This window comes from Triturus cristatus, chromosome 7, assembly GCF_964204655.1.
Source record: "Triturus cristatus chromosome 7, aTriCri1.1, whole genome shotgun sequence".
In the NCBI taxonomy this organism is placed as follows: Eukaryota; Metazoa; Chordata; class Amphibia; order Caudata; family Salamandridae; genus Triturus; species Triturus cristatus.
Window position 1 is genome coordinate 1,777,110,894 of NC_140590.1, and position 18,080 is coordinate 1,777,128,973.

Genomic DNA, 18,080 nt, shown 5'->3' on the forward strand with positions numbered 1-18,080 from the left:
GCAACATGGATATGGTGATGATGTACTGAGAAGTGGGTGAGCATCGTTCTTGGGTAGACTGGAATATGTTAGGGTCATTAAGTCACTAAAAGCTTGTATCTGAAAGAGACAGTTAGTTGTAGATTCCTTACCTTAGAATTTCCCCCAGGCGGCAGTCTGGATCTGGAGATTTTTTCTTTAGCAATATCCCTGCACATCGGAGAGTGGCATCAGTCAACTCCGCGTCCGTCGTCGGTGTCCTGGTCGCCGGGATGACGTCCCGGTGCCTACTTAGACGCCGCCCCTGCACGCGGACGTCAGTTCTTTCCTTTTCCGTGCCAGCCTAGCACAGACCCGGAGAGGGCTACCCCATAGCCAGTTTTTTGGCTAACTTTTTGCAACTTTTTGTCCACTTCTTTGACTCCTAGTGCGCGAGGGATGTCCCTACGTCGAACCAGCTTCAAGCACAGCAACACCTGTCACAAGATGATATCTGTGACGGGTCTGCACCTCATGTGCTTGTGGCAGTCAGGACTAACCTCCTGACAGGTGGTTCTTCCTCTGAACCCCTATTGCCTTTTTAATGAAGCCCTTACTGATGTCCTCCTGGGCACTTGGTCCAAGCCCAGCACAAGGGCTCCTGTGGAGAGGACAATTGCCCGCCACCACCGCCAGGCCCTGGGCAACCTTGTGTTCTTGACCCATCACCCTTCCCCTGAGAATTTGGTGGTCCAAACCTCTTCTTCTAAGGACGTGTTCCTTTCTGCTCCCCCCAGATAGGGAATCCAAGAAGCAAGACCATCTTGGGAAGCAAATGTTCTCTTCCTCCAGCTTGGCACTGTGGTAGGTGAATTCCGCGTGCCTCTTGGGCCGCTACTCCCATACCATATGTGATACGGTCGCGCAGGTGCTGCCTCAGTGCCCAGAGGAGGCCCAGGTCATTCTCTCCCAAGCAGTTGCAGATGGGAGAGACACAAACCCAATTCATCATTCAATGTGGACTGGATACCACCGACTCACTGGGCAGAATGATTGCCACGTCGGTAGCCCGTCGAGGCTACGCCTACTTAAGGACATCTTGGTTTTCGGGGGATGTCCAGTCAACTTTGATGAACATGCCATTTGATGGCCGTCGTCTTTATGGCGACAAAGCAGACTCAGCGCTTGAGCGCTTTAAAGACTCTCGAGCCCTGGCCAGATCTTTGGGCCTCACTGTGCCTTTCCATCCACTCCTGTCTGCTTTTTGTCCCTTTCGTGGCTACGGAAGGGGCACCCAACCATGTCCGGTCCAGTCTAGCCATCGGTTCACGCAAGCTGCCCAGGCTCTGCGTGGCCGCTCTCGTGGGACCCAGTGTCCTCATGGGTCTGGGTACCAGCGGGTGGGCCAGTTCACCAGCCACCTGCCCCCCCATCCCTCCTTCCCCTCCCGGCCACTGCCTCCAAACCCTCCAAGCCCATCTTCAGCCAATTGGAGGCAGGATTCGCCATCACTTCCTCCACTGGCAATCCATCACGTCAGACAGGTGGGTTCTGTAAATCGTTTGAAGGGGCTACTCCCTCCCCTTCGAGACTCCCCTCCATTAAGGCCACCATCTTACGATCGCATGTCGGAGGATCATTTGGCACTTCTCCGCCAGGAATTCACAGTTCTTTTGGCCAAGGGAGCTATAGATAGGGTCCCTGTGCCAGAAGTAGGTTGTGGTTGCTATTTCCGCTACTTTCTGGTGCCCAAGAAGGACAAAGGCGTGCTTCCTATTCTAGGCCGTGGACCCTCAACTGCTTCCTCTGGAATGAGAAATGTTCACATTGGCTCAAGTCCTATCTGCCCTCGACCCCAGAGACTGAATGGTGGCGTTGGACTTGCAGGACGCTTTTTTCCACATTCCCGTGCTGCCGGCCCACAGACGCTGTCTACGGTTCGTGGTGGATCATAGCACTTTCAGTTTACCGTGCTCCCCTTTGGCCTTACCAGTGCCCCTCGGGTGTTCACTAAGGTGATGGCAGTGGTCGCAGCTCGTCTGCGCAGATCAGGTGTTCCAGTCTTCCCTATTTCGACCACTGGCTGTTGAAGGCTGGCTCGCCCCAGGTTGTCATCTCCCACCTTTAAACTACGGTTATGTTATGTTATGGTATGTTAACATAACATAACCTTTAAACTACGGTGGACCTCCTGCATTCGCGGGGTTTACTGTAAACATGCTAAAGTCACACCTGACTCCCTCTCAGATGCTCCTTTTCATCTGAGCTGTTCTGGACACTGCAGTTTTGGGCCTATCCTCCCGAACAGCGAGTCTGGGATATTCGGGCTATAAGACTGATGTTGCAGCCTCTATCCCGGATTTCGGTGATAATGACTCTTAGGCTGCTGGGCCTCATGGCCTCCTACATCCTGGTGGATCATGCCAGGTGGCATATGTGGGCTCTGATGTGGGACCTGAAGTTCCAGTGGGCGCAGCATCAGGGAAATCTTTCCGACTACGTGAAGATCTCAGAAGGCACTGCGACACAGCTGCAGTGGTGGTTAACGACCCAAGATTGGGTCAGAGGCAGATCCCTCTGCCTTCCCCAACCAGATCTAAGGGATGCGTCACTCCTGGGATGGGGCGGCCAACAGGGAGTGGTGGGGTTCAGATGCGTCTTCTCTCCAGCAGGGATCCGGGCTCCATATCATCCTGCTGGAGCTCCGGGCGATCAGACTGGCACTGAAGGCATTCCTTCCCTCTCTCAAAGGGAAAGTGGTGCAGGTGTACATAGACAACACCACCGCCATGTGGTACTGCAAAAATAGGGCGGGGTGAGGTTGTGGACCCTTTGTCAGGAGGCTCTCCGCCTCTGGACATGGCTGAAACATCAGGGCATGACCCTGGTGGTTCAACATCTGGCAGGTTCTCTGAATGGCAAGGTGGACAAACTCAGCCGCCAATGCCTGATCCATCACGAATTATGTCTTCACTCAGAGGTGGTGCAAGATCTCTTTCAACACTGGAGAGAGACTTGATTAGATCTGTTCACCACCAAAGAGAACCCGCAATATCAGCAGTATTGCGCAATGGAGTTTCCAAGGCGGCACTCGCACAGCGACGTTTTTCTTCATGAGTGGCACTATGGCCTCCTGTACGCCTTTCCTCCTGTACCACTTCTGGCATGAGTGCTTGAGAAGATTAAGCGTGACCGGGCCCAAGTTAATCTTATTCCGCCGGACTTGGCACAAAGAGTCTGATACCCTGAGCATGGCCATTGATCCTCCGATCAGACTGCCCCTTTGGGAGGATCTTCTGTCACAGCAGCAGGGAACGGTTCTTCGCCCAAACCTTTCCAGTCTCCACCTTCTTGAGTGGAGATTGAGCGGCGACAGTTCACCTCTTTCGACCTTCCGCCCGACGTCTGTGATGTCATCATGGCAGCAAGGCTTCTCTCCCCTAAATCTGTATACTCTTGTAGATGGAACAAGTTTGTGGCATGGTGCACAGCAAAGGCTGTGGATCCCGTTTCTGGCTCTTTTTCAGAGGTCCTTTTGTATATACTTTCTGTGGCCCATCAGGGCTGTGCTCTGGGCACTCTCAAAGGTTATCTTGCAACAAACTCTGCTTTTCTTCGGCTGCCTGATCAGCCATCCCTATTCAAGTCCACTAAGGTTAATAGATTCTTTAAGGGCATTACTCATCTGTTTCCTCCATCTCCCTTCATAATGCCCCAGTGGGACTTGAATCTTGTTCTCACATTTCTTATGTGTGTTCCCTTCGAGCCTCTTCATAACTGTCCTCTCAGGCTCCTCACTCTTAAGACTGCCTTCCTTGGTACCATCACCTCTGCTCGCAGGGTGAGTGAGCTTCAGGCTCTATCTTCCAAGACCCCTTTCACAAAGTGGTGCTTAGAACGAGGCCTTCAATCCTTCCTAATGTGGTTACACCATTTGAAGTAGGACAATCTATCACCTTTTTCCCACCTCTGCACCCTTTCTATCTTGAACACACCAAAGACTTCCGGGTGGATGATCATCTCTTTATTGGCTATGTGGGTGCCAAGAAAGGCCGGGCAGTTCAAAAACGTACCATCTCTCAATGGGTTGTCCTTTACATTAAGATCTGGTATGCTTTAGCAAATAAGGATCCTCCAGTGGTGTTGCGCGCTCACTCCACTAGAGCTACAGCAGCAACTACTGTATTGGCACGTGAAGTTCCAATCCTTGATATCTGCCAGGCAGCAACGTGGGCATCTCTGCACACGTTCACCAGACACTATTGCCTGGACATTCAAGTCCAGAGGGACAGTTATTTTGCCTGTTCGGCCCTTCAGGACTTTCTCGTGTGAACTTTAATGGCAGACCCTCCTCCAGGGATGGTATTGCTGGGGTAACTATTCTAAGGTAAGGAATATTCAACTGTCTCTTTCAGATGAACAAGTTACTTACCTTCAGTAACAATGTATCTGTAAGAGACATATGTTAATTGTAGATCCCTTACTGCCCCACCCATCCTCCCCACTCAGCGAACTGATTTCTAGGGAAAGGGACTCGCTTACAGGGACCTAGTTGTGGTGCACCAGTGATCAGTGTTTTTCATGGCTCTGGGCTACTGGCGTGGAACGTGTTGTCAGAACTGAGGCAGTGCGCAGGGGCGGCACCTTAGTAGGCACCGTAACGTCATCCCAGCGACCACGACGCTGACGACTGATGCAGAGTCAACCAACACCACCTACCAATGCGCAGGGGTATTGCTGAAGAAAAGATCTCCGGATCCAGACTGACGCCTGGGGGAAATTATATGGTAAGGAATCTACAACTAACACATGTCTCTTACAGATACATCGTTACCAAAGGTAAGTAACTTGTTCAACAAGCCCTATATTTTGTTCTGGTTTTGAAGATGATTTTCTTTTAGATAGTTTATGTATTCATTGGCAGCATGATACAAAGTCAGTGGAGGGATTGGTCTGTCGTGTTTTACGTGACTCATATTGAGGCCTGAGACTCTGATGGTGTGCAGGGATAAGACTTGGAGGACCTTTCCAGCAGTTTGGGAACTGTACAGAAATGTATTTTTGTGCCAGTTAGTTGGATGTGCGGATGTTTGATATGCCCTGAACGGGAAACGGCCACTACAACGCGGCCGTTTCCACGCATAACCATAACCATGCATGCATTACAACGCATGCATGGTTACAACGAAAAAGCCTTTAGCACGCATACCTTTACTACGAAATTCGTAGTAAAGGCATGTGTGCTAAAGTTAAAAGAAAAAAAAGGGGGGGTTGGGGGTGTGTCTCCCCCCCCCCCCCCCAAAAAAAGTGAGATTAAAAAAGAGGGCTTGTGGGGGCACCCCCAAAAATAAAATATAAAAAAAACTGTACCTGATTCCGTCAATTAAAGAGAGATATGGAGGCAATCCACATCGGTAGAGGAGATGGAAGGACACTTCCGCTTCCTCTTAACGACGTGGAACGTCACCAAGGAGGATCGAGGTGAGGAGAGGTGAGGAGAGGTGAGGGGGTGGAGTCCCGCAAGGGAAAAATTTAAAGAGTAGATAATAAGTGCGATATCCTTTAACAAGAAAATGCATTAACATGCATAATTTAACAATGAAAATCGTTTTAAAAGTATGCGTGTTAAAGGCATTTTCGTGGTAAAGGATATTCGTGGTGATGGCATTCGCGTTGTAACGCATGCGTGGTAAAGGCATGCGTTACAACGGAATGCGTTGTAAAGTCATACATTCCCCTGAACACAAGTGATCGCAGGAATGTCAGGGGTGCCTGTGGCAGAGAGAAGGATAGATGCTAAATGAATCTTCTGCTTTGGGAGCCTGAGCTACATTGCTTCTTATCAATCGCAGCAGTGCCCAAATGAGCTGAAAATAACAAACCGTATGGAAGTTTTTGACTCATTCCCCTTGCAGAAAAGTATATCATAATTAATGGAGGGGTGGTGTTTGATAGAATAAGAATGTTGTCTAGAGAATTATGAACACATCTTTGACTTATGTTTTCTTCCTAGTGCAACATTTCCGAAGAACGTTCACAACGTATCCAAAGCTTGTGCTGCCATGAATATTCACAACGTAACTTATTTGGACTGCAATTTACCGCTCAATTGGATATGCATGAATAGGTTTCCTAAAACAATTCTAAAACGAAAATAAATTGATAATTGCGGGATTTTCTGTTCAGCTTGACCAGAAGACTTCTTCACTCCCCTGGGAGAGTAGGAAATCGGCAAAGTTGTGTGTTTGCTTAAACTAATGTATTTATGCTGACTGTCTCTCAAGTTTCTCTACTGCTTTTCTGAATCTATTCATTTTTTACATTAGGTGTATTCTAAATCTTTCTTTATATTATATGTAACATGTTATGGTTGATTTCACACCAGCAAAAACTTTCCAAATGTATGTTGTTTATAAAATTAAATTGCATAAGTAACCAAAATGTGTTGTACCAGGGTGCCATGTAATGTCTAATTGTAACACGGTTTTTAGTAAAGACAATGTGGGGTGCTTATGATGTGTTAATGTTCCAAGAATCTGGCATTGTAAATTTCACCATTAGGAACCCTTGGTGAATGCTATACGAGTCACTGTGAGAGAATCACTAAATGGTGCAGGAGGTTCTTATAATAGGGAGAGAATGCACTAGTGGTTGTGTTTTGCTTCTGGGACCTGCATTGCCAGTGGCTACTTAATTCCAGTGGGGCCAGTAACAGGCTTACTGGTACCACTAAAATTATCAGATCCAGGGGGAACACAGAAGATTTGATTAATGTCACATTGCGATTTCAGATGCAGATGCAGCAAACATTTTCTTGTAAATATGTGGGCCAAAATGAGCAGTTACTGTGGTAATCTGACCACAAGTCACCAATTCCCTGGGTTTTTCCGATTTCAAATTAGACCATCAGATTCAAACATATTAGGTGGATGGTTTCAATCACCAGAAGTGCTGGTACCCTGCCATCTGTATTTTTCTACGGGCGGGCATATAGTCAGCCCATTTCCAAGACCAATCGTAATAAAGGCCTTGGAGTTGACTTGTGATATACCAAAATGAGTGTTATGAGAGAGAGAACGTGATAGAGACATCTTGAGGTCACACCTGGAAAGTGTTCTCTAAGCGTGCCATGGGACTGGTCCCACCATGAAATCAGAAACATTTAAAAGTGAACCCCAAAAGGGAGACAGCAGGCTCTAAGGGAGCGCTCGGTGAATAGATACTCCCACGGTAGATCCTCCCACGGTTCATTCAGACACACACTGAAGCGGTGCAAATGTTGAACGTATGTGATGAAGGGGTGGAAGGGCAAGAGAGGGTGTGTACAAGTGGGGTCAGGAAAGTTGGAATGCTGAAGAACTGCTATAGTAGAAGAAAATGGGAAGTTTTCCTCATTTGTTGAATATTATTTCAGGCCTCATGTTTTAGGGAGATTCATAGGAAATATCGAAAAAGGAAACCAGTAAATTCAGAAGTGTGTGTTATGGAGCTGATGAATAAAGTGTTCCAACTAACAGAGTTTATGCTAGTAGAAATGGCCCTAGAATTTACCGTTGAAATGTCTATTTAGCTTTTAGGAGCTTTTTTTCTGTTATTTCATGTTCAGTTTAATTTTAGTGTTCTGCAAGTTACAAAATAGCACAGCTATGACTCACATAGCAAGTTTCTTTGGGAATAAATTAGTATTCTACTCTTTTGTAGCCCATTTGTGATTTGTTTTCCAGATTTTGAGCTTGTGTAACTCACTCCTATTGGTACTTGTTGTTTGCAATCTGAGACACTCACTGATGTTACAAAGCAATGATTGGCTTATTTATGAGCTGGTTTGCGTGGTGCAAGAGCGACACAACCCTTACATGTGATTTAGGAAGCCATGCAAGGCCACTTTGCGGTTGCTTCGTAAATCTGGAGTAAGGCAATGCTCCTCAAATCGCTGAGTTTCCTTGCTTTGCCCTGAAAAGGCGTTCTGTAGGTGTTACATGGGTATTCCCAAGCAACTCGCATGGTTTTTAATGCTTTCCCAGATTTACAAGAACTGGTAGACCTTGGAATGCACCAAATAGATAGGCCTTCCCAGGAGAAAAATCTTTATTTCTCCTTGTTACTTCCTCTTTCTATTTGTGCTACATTCTGCAGCACACATAGAAAGAGGAATGTGCCTCTAAGGATTGTTTTTGTGCTGGAAGGTGCTTCTTCCTCTAGTGACAGCTGGCACGGATCTGGAGTGGCAGGGCAGGGAGGAGGTGGTAAAAAAAATTAAACTTACCTCTTCACGGGCGCCATCTCTCCTCCGCTTATCTTCCTGACGAGTTCTGGAAGCAGGAAGCACACAGGCTCCCCTAAGCTAATCACAAAGCTGCTGTCACCAGCATGACAGCAGCGCCTGAATGGTCTGAGTGCCGTGGTTCAGCGCTAAGACAGGGAGTCCTGGGAGCCTGTGCATGCTTCCGACCCAGGCTGTGCAATACTGCTGGGTGGAGAACATGCTAAGTGTGCATGACTGGCCGGCCCAAGACGGCCGGCCAAACCTTCATGCCCACTTAGAGAATGCGCCCCCTGCTCTGGGTTGTACAGCCCTGCCTCACACCTAGAACTGAGCTTCTACGGAAAAATAAAATGATAATAACATTGCGTTATTAACATTTTATTTTTACTTTTTTTGCACTTCTGAAAAGCAGTTGGGCAACGCTCCTCCGCTTTAGTGGAGAGCCACCTCTGCCTTCTTGCACAAAACAATTGTGCATGCAAAGCACGCATCATTGCGGTAGTTCGAAGTTAGAGGGTTCACTTTGCTACCAGCAGTGATACATTTTTAGTGCAAGTATGCCTCCTTGACAGCTGCAGCGCTCTCACTGTTTATTCGACTAGAGTCCCACCAGAGATAGAGCAGGCCTAACTCATTAAGTACTTAGCTTACATGTTTCCCCCGGCTATGCCCGTTTGTACATTCTATGGCTAATACTTCAATAGCAGATTGCAGATACACACTTGCAAAGGGATTTCTGTTTTGTTTAAACTGATACACTATAGGACAGGTAGTAAGGGAGCTATATATGATGAACGTTGTAAACCCAGCTCTGCTTACAAGGAGAGTAGCGGTGTCCAAGGGCCCAGTTTTAACAAAGTGCACAGAAAATAATTTTCCACTACTTGCAGGTCCCTGGCTTTGTTAATCTCTGCACCATAGAGAGCCAGTGCAACAGGTTTTTGCTTATAGACCTTTTGGGCGACAGCAGCTGGCTGCCTATCCTTTTGGCAAAACAAATTACTGCATTTGTGCAAACTGTCGGTACTACCAAAATCACAAGCTTAACATGCACACCCAGAAGAACAAGGCTCTTGTGTATATGGTTTTGTAAAATGGGCCAGCCACATATTGGCCCCAAAAATTGTTTGACCTTTTGACCACGCTCATTAAACCCTATTGGAAGCTGTCTTTCTATGTAGTGCACTAAAATTAGGTACACTATATAGAAAATCCAGACAGCCCTTATTGGTTTACAGGGCTTACATTTATAATCCCAAATGCTCTCTTTTTTTTTAGTGTGGGCAAGCAGTTTAGGCTTTTCAGAGGGTAGTGTTAAGCATTTGTTGTACACACAGAGTCAATAAATGAGACACACACTCAAGAAGAAACTTGAGGCCAATTTAGAAAACTAAAACAGCTTTTTATATAATTTTTGACACCAAGCTATCGAAATCAGGTTAGTACATTAGATGTGAATAATTAATTATTTGAGGCATGAACCTTGAACGCGGTGAGGTTATCCTCAAGTAACATTCACTAGTTGCACTATAGGGCGACTTACAGGACTGTTCTTTTGGACATTAGGTAGGTAGAGGCCAAGGTCCAAGAAAGCACCAACAGTTCAGGTTTACCTGCCCTGGGGTGTCCAGGTGCAGAGGTGCTGTACACTGTAGTAGCCTTGAACGCTACATGCTATAGTCAATGTGAAAAAAGCCTGTAAGAAAAAGGCATTCAAGTGGGGACTGTGGGGCCAGTCCAGTAGAACCCAATGGGGGGGCTCGGTTGTTGAGGGTCTTAGGACCACAGAGACACCAGTGGTTTACTTGCGCCCATGCTGGGGAGCTCTGGTGCAGAGGTGTTTTGTCCGACGGGTCGGTGAGCTAAAGGGTATCACGGTTCTTGATGTACCTTCAAAAGAGGTAAAAGTAACATAGGATTGCCACTTTTAGGGTGGAGCTGGCCTCTCTCAATGTCCCTCAACATACACGTAACTTTTGGCGGTGGTGGTGTTCCGACTAAACGCAAACAAACTTGGTTTACTTGCGCTCATCCTGGGGAGCTTGGGTGCAGAGGTGTTTTGTCCGACAGGTCAGTGAGTTACAAGGTCTCACGGTTCTTGGTGTACCTTCAGAAGAGGGAAATTGTAACATAGCATGGCCACTCATATTGTGAAGCCGGCCTCTCTCGATGTCCCTCAACATACAGGTAACTTTAGTGGTGTTGCAGCTTAAACACAAACAAGCCTTGGTGCTTGCCGCTGGCTCCAGTACGTCGGGTATTCGTGCTGGAGGGCTCCTGGGGTTCCTGGCATCTCCACACTTGGCAGGGAGATCGAGCTGACCTCGTGGACTAACAACTTCCTCTTTTTGGAGTGCTACTCCCTTGGTTGGTCCAGAGGTCGACAGATCGATGTACCGGGTAGATGTGGCTGGTGCCTGCTGGGACAGGGAAGTGGCGCCTCGACACCAAGGGAGATGCTGCTAAGTCAATTAAGTGCTGGGCAGACCTCCAATGGTTTGAGGAGGGTGTTCTGCTTCTGGATGAGTCGCTGTTGGGAGAGCAGCAGCAGTCATGGTTTTGCGCCACAGTTCTAATGTCTTCAGCTCTTCTTTGTCCTTCTTCTTTCAGGCGGATGAATCTGAGTTCCTGGTGTCAGGGTACCACCTAAATACTGCATTTAGGGGAGTGAAGGGTTATAGCCAATGGGCTACTTACCCCTGGAGTCACAACTCCCCCAATATGGCCACTTCCTGTGGGGAGTGGGCATAACCCTGTCCCAGAGTTCCTAATTCCACAAAATACAAGATGGTGGAACCCTTCTTTTGTGGAGCACATCAGGTAGCCCACCTTAGGGGTGTGACTAGCCTGAAGGTGCAACACGCCTACTGCATAGCTCATTTGTAGCCTATCTGGGTGCCAGGGCCTCAGGGCAGGGAGTAGCATCTCCTAGGTCTGGGGAAAGGTAGAGTCTCATATTAAAGGCGCAAGGGCTTTGAAACCACTGGCCTTGATATGATAAATCACTAGCCATCCTGCTGGAGGAGGTGTGAACACCTTCTTCGGGAGGAGGCATTGTTTCTGACCTCAGAGATTGCAGTCTCTAACCTGCAGGGGTCAGTAACTTGTCTGTGGAGGCAGGCTGGACGATACCAGTCAGCCAGCACACTAGATATTGGTAGGTGGTTTAGGGGGCACCTCTAAGGTCCCCTCTGTGTGCATTTCATAATAAACCTAGTACTGGTATTGGACTGATTTATTAAGACAAGGTGCCTGATACTGATAACATACACGTAATCACCAGTGCCCAGTACATATACTTAAGATGGCTTCCCTGTTCACTTGTACCACCTAGTAATAGAACTAGGCAGCACAGGGACATAGCTGCTCATGCAAATATGTCCTCACATGTAATATAATGCGCACTGCCTTAAGACTACAAGGCCTTCTGTATGGATGACGTACATATGGTTCGAGGCATGTGGGCTGCTGAATTCATATCTGTGCATAGATCGCCGCCTAGTGTTGGGTCCGGATGTTTGCACGTTGTTGTCCTGGAAGAGTCTTCGAAGTATCCTTGGATAGGTGACTCCTCCCCTGGACTACAGTGCGCATGGGCATCCTCTCCATCCTCAGATTGTTTTTTTCCGCCATTGGGTTCGGATGTGCTATCTTAGCTCAAGTTAGGAAAAAACTTTGTCGAGGCCAAAAGGCCTTTAGTTCGCGTCGGTACTGTTTATCGATCGGTTTTCGATACCACCTTGTTAGTTAACTAACTTTCAGAACCGACTTTTTTCGCATTTACCTGTCCATCGACTACTTCGACGATGGAATCGAGGACGCCATTCAAGAGGTGTCCGGTATGCAATGCGAAGTACCCACACATCGACGTCCATCCGGTGTGCAACAAATGCCTTTCGCCGGACCACGATGAATCGACATGCATGGCCTGTGCCCGGTTCCGTTCCAAAAAGACTCTACGGAATCGACGAGCGGCGAGACTCGAAGCGCAGCACGCGGCACCGGCCCCAGCAGACATCTTCAACGAGGCCGAAGATGTCGAAGAATTGGAAATCCTACCCTCCAGTCCCGTTTCCGAACACAACTCCGGATCGGACGAAGTCGACGAATCACTCTTCCACAGAGGTGAAGACGACACCGAGGTAGGAGACGACGAGGAGGCCTTAGGGGCCGAAGAGAGTAGCTCCAATGATGAACAAGGCCTGCCTGTTCAGACCGAAGAAAGCCCAGTGCCACAGTCAATGGCTCCGGTCGAGGGATCGCCTTCGGGCCTTACCCGAGACCCATCCCGCAGTTCTTCGGCCCCGCCCTCGGGCCCGGCCTCGGACATTCAGCGGCAGCCATTACTGTCTAAACCAGCTGGTTTCCCTTCTACAAAACCGAAACCGAAAGCTGCACCGGTTCAAACGAAACCAAAACCGAAAGTGGCGCTGGTCGGATCGAGGCCTTCCACGCCTTCGACCCCAGCGAAACACGTCGGCACCGACCGCGCCAAGAGAGACTTCGGTGCCGAACTTGAAGCGGGCGACGTCGGAGTCGACATACGGAAAAAGGCCTTCGGCACCAACAAACCTGCTCGGCTCCCGGCGCCAACGCCACCGACACCGAGGGCCGCACTGCCTGCTGCGTCTCGCATCGCTCCCTCTACAACACCAAAGCCTCACGCATCGAAGACGTCGACGGTCATTTCCGCACCTCGACTCGATGAACCACCGGCGCCGAAAAAGTCCACGGCCGCCTCTACGAACCTGGTCGGTGCAAAAGCCTCAAAGGCGCTCCAAGTGCGACCCGTTGCCGCACAAGGCAGCAAAACCAAGACTGCCCTCCAGGACCCGTCGGGTTCCGGACCGATCGAAGCTCCGGCAGCCTCTTCGGCGCCAGCCAACATTACCTTTGGCTTGCCTCCGTCCACAATCCCAAAAATTTTCCAATTCAGGACATGGGTCACCCATACCACGATTACACCTGCTGAGACGTCTCCGTCACATGTCATCGACGCCAACACTGGCAGGATGATTCTCCACGAGCGGAGGATAACTTCGGAACCACCGTTGGACCCTTTCAGGATCCCACTAAAAAGGAAGCTGCCTGTAGAATCAGAAACTGTCCTTTATGAACCTTTCCACTCATCCTACCAGGATCCACAATTATTCTCTCCCACACACTCCGACACGGACGCGTTGGAGGACTACATGGACGACCAAGTCCCCTACCATGGAGACATAGACCCTGATGACCAGCAGGACCCTGATCACACTTGGGGCGACCCTGTAGATCCAGGTGCACCTCTCGATGCACAGGACCCACAACTCTATGGGGCAAAAACATCTCCCACAGAGGATACTGCAGCGTTCAACGCCCTTATTGAACGTGCTGCGAATAACCATGGGGTGCAGCTTCACTCTGACACCATCGAAGATGACTTTCTTATGGACACTTTTGCATCCTCAGAAAGGCATATAAAGACTCTGCCCATGTTGAAAGGAGTCCCCAAACCAGCCAAGGACATTTTCAAGGAACCCACCAGGGCACGAGTGATAAACCCCAGGATCGATAAGAAGTACAGATCAGGAGGAGCCTAGCGCGCATCCAAGATGGTCGCGTGAGCACAGGGCTCCCCGGACCCTTTCTGCTCCTCGGAATTTATCCTGAGAATATCCTGACGTGGCTTATGGAATTTGGGAGATGAAGACCAGCTGAGCATATATCTCTTTTCAAAAATCAAATCGGACCTGGGAATCCTGAGTTGTCGTCGTCGGAACTTTTGGGACCCACCCGACGGAGGTGACCGGGGTGAAGGTGACCCGAGGGGCCGGGCTGCAATTGAACAACAGCGGCTTCAGCGCGGTGCCAGTTGCCGATCCACCACTTTCGGTTTCGGTTTTGGACTTCAGGAGACCAGCGGGCGGGTGCGCTCGGGGTGGCGAGGTGCTTCCTGGGCCTCTGCACGAGGTTTTCCTCCACCTGCCACTAGAGTGCCTATCGCCTCGGACCCCCTATACCGACATTTTGTGGTCTTCTTGCTGGTGCCCTTACACCTCTTGATTGGAGGTCCCCTTGAGTGACCGTGTTCACATGGGGGGCAAAGGGGGTCCCGAGGGGCGCAAGACCAAGGCTTCCCTCCGCGGGGGAGCGGTCCAGAGCAATAACATGGACCGCTACACCCAGGGCAGGGGGTCCCCTGGCGCTGCTGGCCTCCCCTCGGATACTGCGGGGGGAGGCACGACCGTCTCTACGGAACTTTCCCTGCAGGACATTATGGGCGCCATTGATGGCATTAGGGAAACCATCGCGACGCAATACGAGGCCCTGGCCCGTAAGATCGACACTGTCGCGATTGATGTCACCCTGATCCGGGCCGACCTCTCCAAAACTAACGAGAGGGTCCAGGCTCTCGATACACGGACCTCCACCCTCGGTGCGGAGGTGTCGGATCTGCGGGCCGCGCTTGGAGACATCAGGGTGGTCACCGATCATATGGCCCGGCGGCTTGAGGACTTCGAGGGACGGGCCCGACGCAACAACATCCGCGTCATAGGTGTACCGGAGTCCTCCGACAGCCGCCCGGTTGACCTCGTGGTCGAGGAACTTATCCTGAAACAGTTGTCCCCGGCTGGCCTAAGTAAGTTCTTTGCCGTGGAGCGGGCCCATCGAGTTCCGGGCGGTCGGCCACGGCCGGGGGCCCCCCCGAGGCCTATCGTGGCCAAACTGTTCCACTACAGGGACCGCGACGCTATTCTGCAGGCCTCACGGACCCACGGCCCGGTTCGTCACGAGAACTCGACCATCAATTTTTATCCGGACTTCACGCAACTGGTCCAGAAACAGCGGATGGGATTCCAAGGGGTGAAGCGTCGTCTCCGCGAGCTGGGCCTAAAGTATTCGATGCTCTACCCTGCAAAACTCCGAGTGGAACATGGGGATCGGACAGCCTTTTTTGACTCTCCTGTGGCCGCAAGTGACTGGCTGGACTCTCGGCCGGACGGAGGTGGCCGTCCCGGACCCTCTGCGGGCACCGCTGGTGACGGGTCCCCTTTAGAATGACTTTTGGTCCTTGATTTTGCCGTTTTGCACTGTACAGTTGGGTCTTATTTCTTTTGTATATTGTGTTTCACCAGGACCAGTGAGGGGGGCGGGCGGGGACGGGTCCCTTACCTCCTCTGGGGTCTTTTCGTAGAATGGGGTTAGTGGGGCGACAGGCACACTGCAAGTTGGGGGGGTTTTTTGGCCCGCAGGGGTGCAGGGTGGGGGGAGTTGGACTTGGGGTGGGGTTGGGGGGGAGGAGGGGTTGTTTTGCTGTGTGTTTTTTGTTTACAGGGCGAGGTATTGATTTTTGTCCACATCTGGGAACTGTGCTGCAGGCTGGGGGACCCTTGATCTATTGGGGGGGATGGGGGGGGACGGGTTGAGGCTTATGTCATGGAACGTCAATGGGTTGGGGGACCGTATCAAGCGGGGTGTAGTACTGCAATATTTGCGTCGTTTGACTCCTGATGTGGTGTTTCTCCAGGAGACGCATCTGGTTGGCAATGTTTGTCATGCAATGAACAGGGGGGGATACCGCCTCGTGGCCCATTCTGGTTTCACAACTGGTTCCAGGGGGGTGGGCATTCTCCTGCGAACCTCACTTCCGGTGGAGATCACTAAGATAGTCTCGGATGACAGAGGGCGCTATGTGTGTTTGATTGGGAGGTGGGAGGGGCAGCCCCTTACCCTGGTTTCAGTTTACGTCCCCCCGGGCCTCCAGAACTCCACCTTCACTGACTTGGGTCGAATGCTGCTTGACCTTCCGGACAGCCTCCTGCTCATGGGCGGGGACTTTAATTCTGTGGTTTCGGGTGAACTGGATCGTCACCCACCAAGGACCCTCCCCGCTGCCCAGGCATGGCTGGGTGGGATGCTGGAGACCTTCGGCCTGGTGGATAGTTGGAGATTAATGCATCCGACCCAATGTCAGTTCACCTTTCACTCGGGGGCGCATGGGAGTCTCTCTAGGTTAGACTACTTCCTTATGCCCGCGGCGCAGACTGGTCGGATTCGAGAGGTCAGGCACCTGGCGCGGGGTATCTCCGACCATTCTCCGCTGTGGCTTCTTTTTGACACCGGGTCGCGGTCTGCAGGGCGGATCGCTCCCATTAACCCATGGTACCTGCGAGACCCTACGACTCGTGACAGCCTGGTTAAGGCTATGGACCAATACTTCCTTGATAACGAGGGGTCGGTGTCGTCTGCAATGTCCCTGTGGGAAGCCTTTAAAACCGTGATCCGCGGACACGCCCTCTCCCAGATAGTGGTGGCTAAGAGGGTCAAGAGTGAGGCAGTGGTGAGGCTGGAGACTGACATCTCGGGGCTGGAGTCGGCCTTGGAGGCGAATGTCACTCCGGACGGGCTCCATGCCCTCAGCCTGAAACAGTTTGAATATAGGTCCCTGGTCACTGACGCGGCCAAAACTATGTATAGGGAGCAGCAGGGTCGACTGTACGACGCCGGGGACAAGGCGGGAAAGTTGATCGCGTGGCTGGACAAGAAGGAGAGAGTGAATCGTGTGGTCCCGGAGTTGCGTGCTGCGGATGGTGTGTGTGTGACTGAGCCGGATGAGATTGTGGAATGTTTCGCCGACCACCTCCGGGCTGTGTACTCCCCAGTGACTGACAGGGATGAGGACGACTCTCGCCTTCTACTGAGGGATATTGCCTTGCCCGGCCTGTCCGTTGAGGACCGTGAGCGGCTGGATGCCCCCTTGTCTGCGGATGAAATAGCGACCGCGATCCGCTCCCTTCGCTCGGGCAAGGCTATGGGTCCCAACGGTCTGCCCATTGAGCTATATAAATTGCGCCCTGATAAGCTTGCGCCCTTCCTCAGTCGCATGTTCCGTGAGTCTCTTACGGCGGGTTCCCTTCCGGCCGACCAGCGTTTGGCCACGATAGTCGTGATCCCCAAGGAGGGCAAGCCGCGAGACCGCTGTACTTCTTACCGGCCTATTTCACTGCTAAATGCAGAGCCTAAGATCCTGGCGAAAGTCCTTGCCAATCGTTTGTTGAGCGTCGTGTGCGATCTTATTCATCCGGACCAATGCGGCTTCATCCCGCATCGCAACACCGCTCTTAACTTGCGGCGTCTTCACGGCGCCCTTGCCAGGGCGGAGCTCCTCTCCGAACCGGCCGTGCTGGTTTCTTTGGATGCCACGATGGCTTTTGACACCGAGTGGCCATTCCTCTGGGCTGTCTTGGCTAAATTTGGCTTTGGGGAAGGATTTATTGGCTGGGTGAAGCTTCTTTACACGGGACCCATGGCTCAGGTGGTGGTGAATGGGCGGGTCTCTCGGCCCTTTGCCCTCGGCAGGGGCACGAGGCAGGGATGCCCGTTGTCCCCTTTGCTCTTTGCTCTCGCCCTGGAGCCACTCGCTGCTTGGCTCCGCTGGGAGCCCTCGCTTAGAGGGATCCGGTGGGCCCCGGGCTTCGAAGACCGGGTCTCGCTGTATGCGGACGATATTCTCCTGTATCTCACCTCACCGCGGCAGTCGCTCAACGTCCTCTTTGACGTTCTGACTTCCTTTGGGAACAACTCGGGCCTCACGATCAATTGGTCTAAATCCTGCGTCTATCCTATCTCCGGTGGTCCTCCTCTCCTGCCGCCTCGGCTTCCGATCCAAGTATCTCTGAGCGGCTTTAAGTACCTGGGGATATACGTTTCGCTGGACCCGGTGGCTCGCTATGAGCAGAATCTCCTGCGTCCACTTCGGCGTTTGCGAGAGGACACGGCCCGGTGGTGCAGGCTGCCCCTGTCCCCGCTGGGTCGGGCCGCGCTGTTCAAAATGATGTCCCTTCCCAGGTTCCTCTATGCACTCCAGAACTCC

General features: G+C 51.1%; 1 protein-coding gene across 2 annotated transcripts in view; it reads left to right on the plus strand.

The window, feature by feature from the left end:
* Window positions 1-7,651, plus strand: part of LOC146813077 (uncharacterized) — a 509,801-nt gene extending 502,150 nt beyond the window's left edge. For both annotated transcript variants that reach the window (XM_085620067.1, XM_085620068.1), the window contains one exon: window positions 5,972-7,651. In XM_085620067.1, the coding sequence (XP_085476193.1) occupies window positions 5,972-6,116 (145 nt within the window). In that variant the 3' untranslated portion in view covers window positions 6,117-7,651. The remainder of the gene's footprint in view (window positions 1-5,971) is intronic.
* The last annotated feature ends 10,429 nt before the right edge of the window (window positions 7,652-18,080 follow it).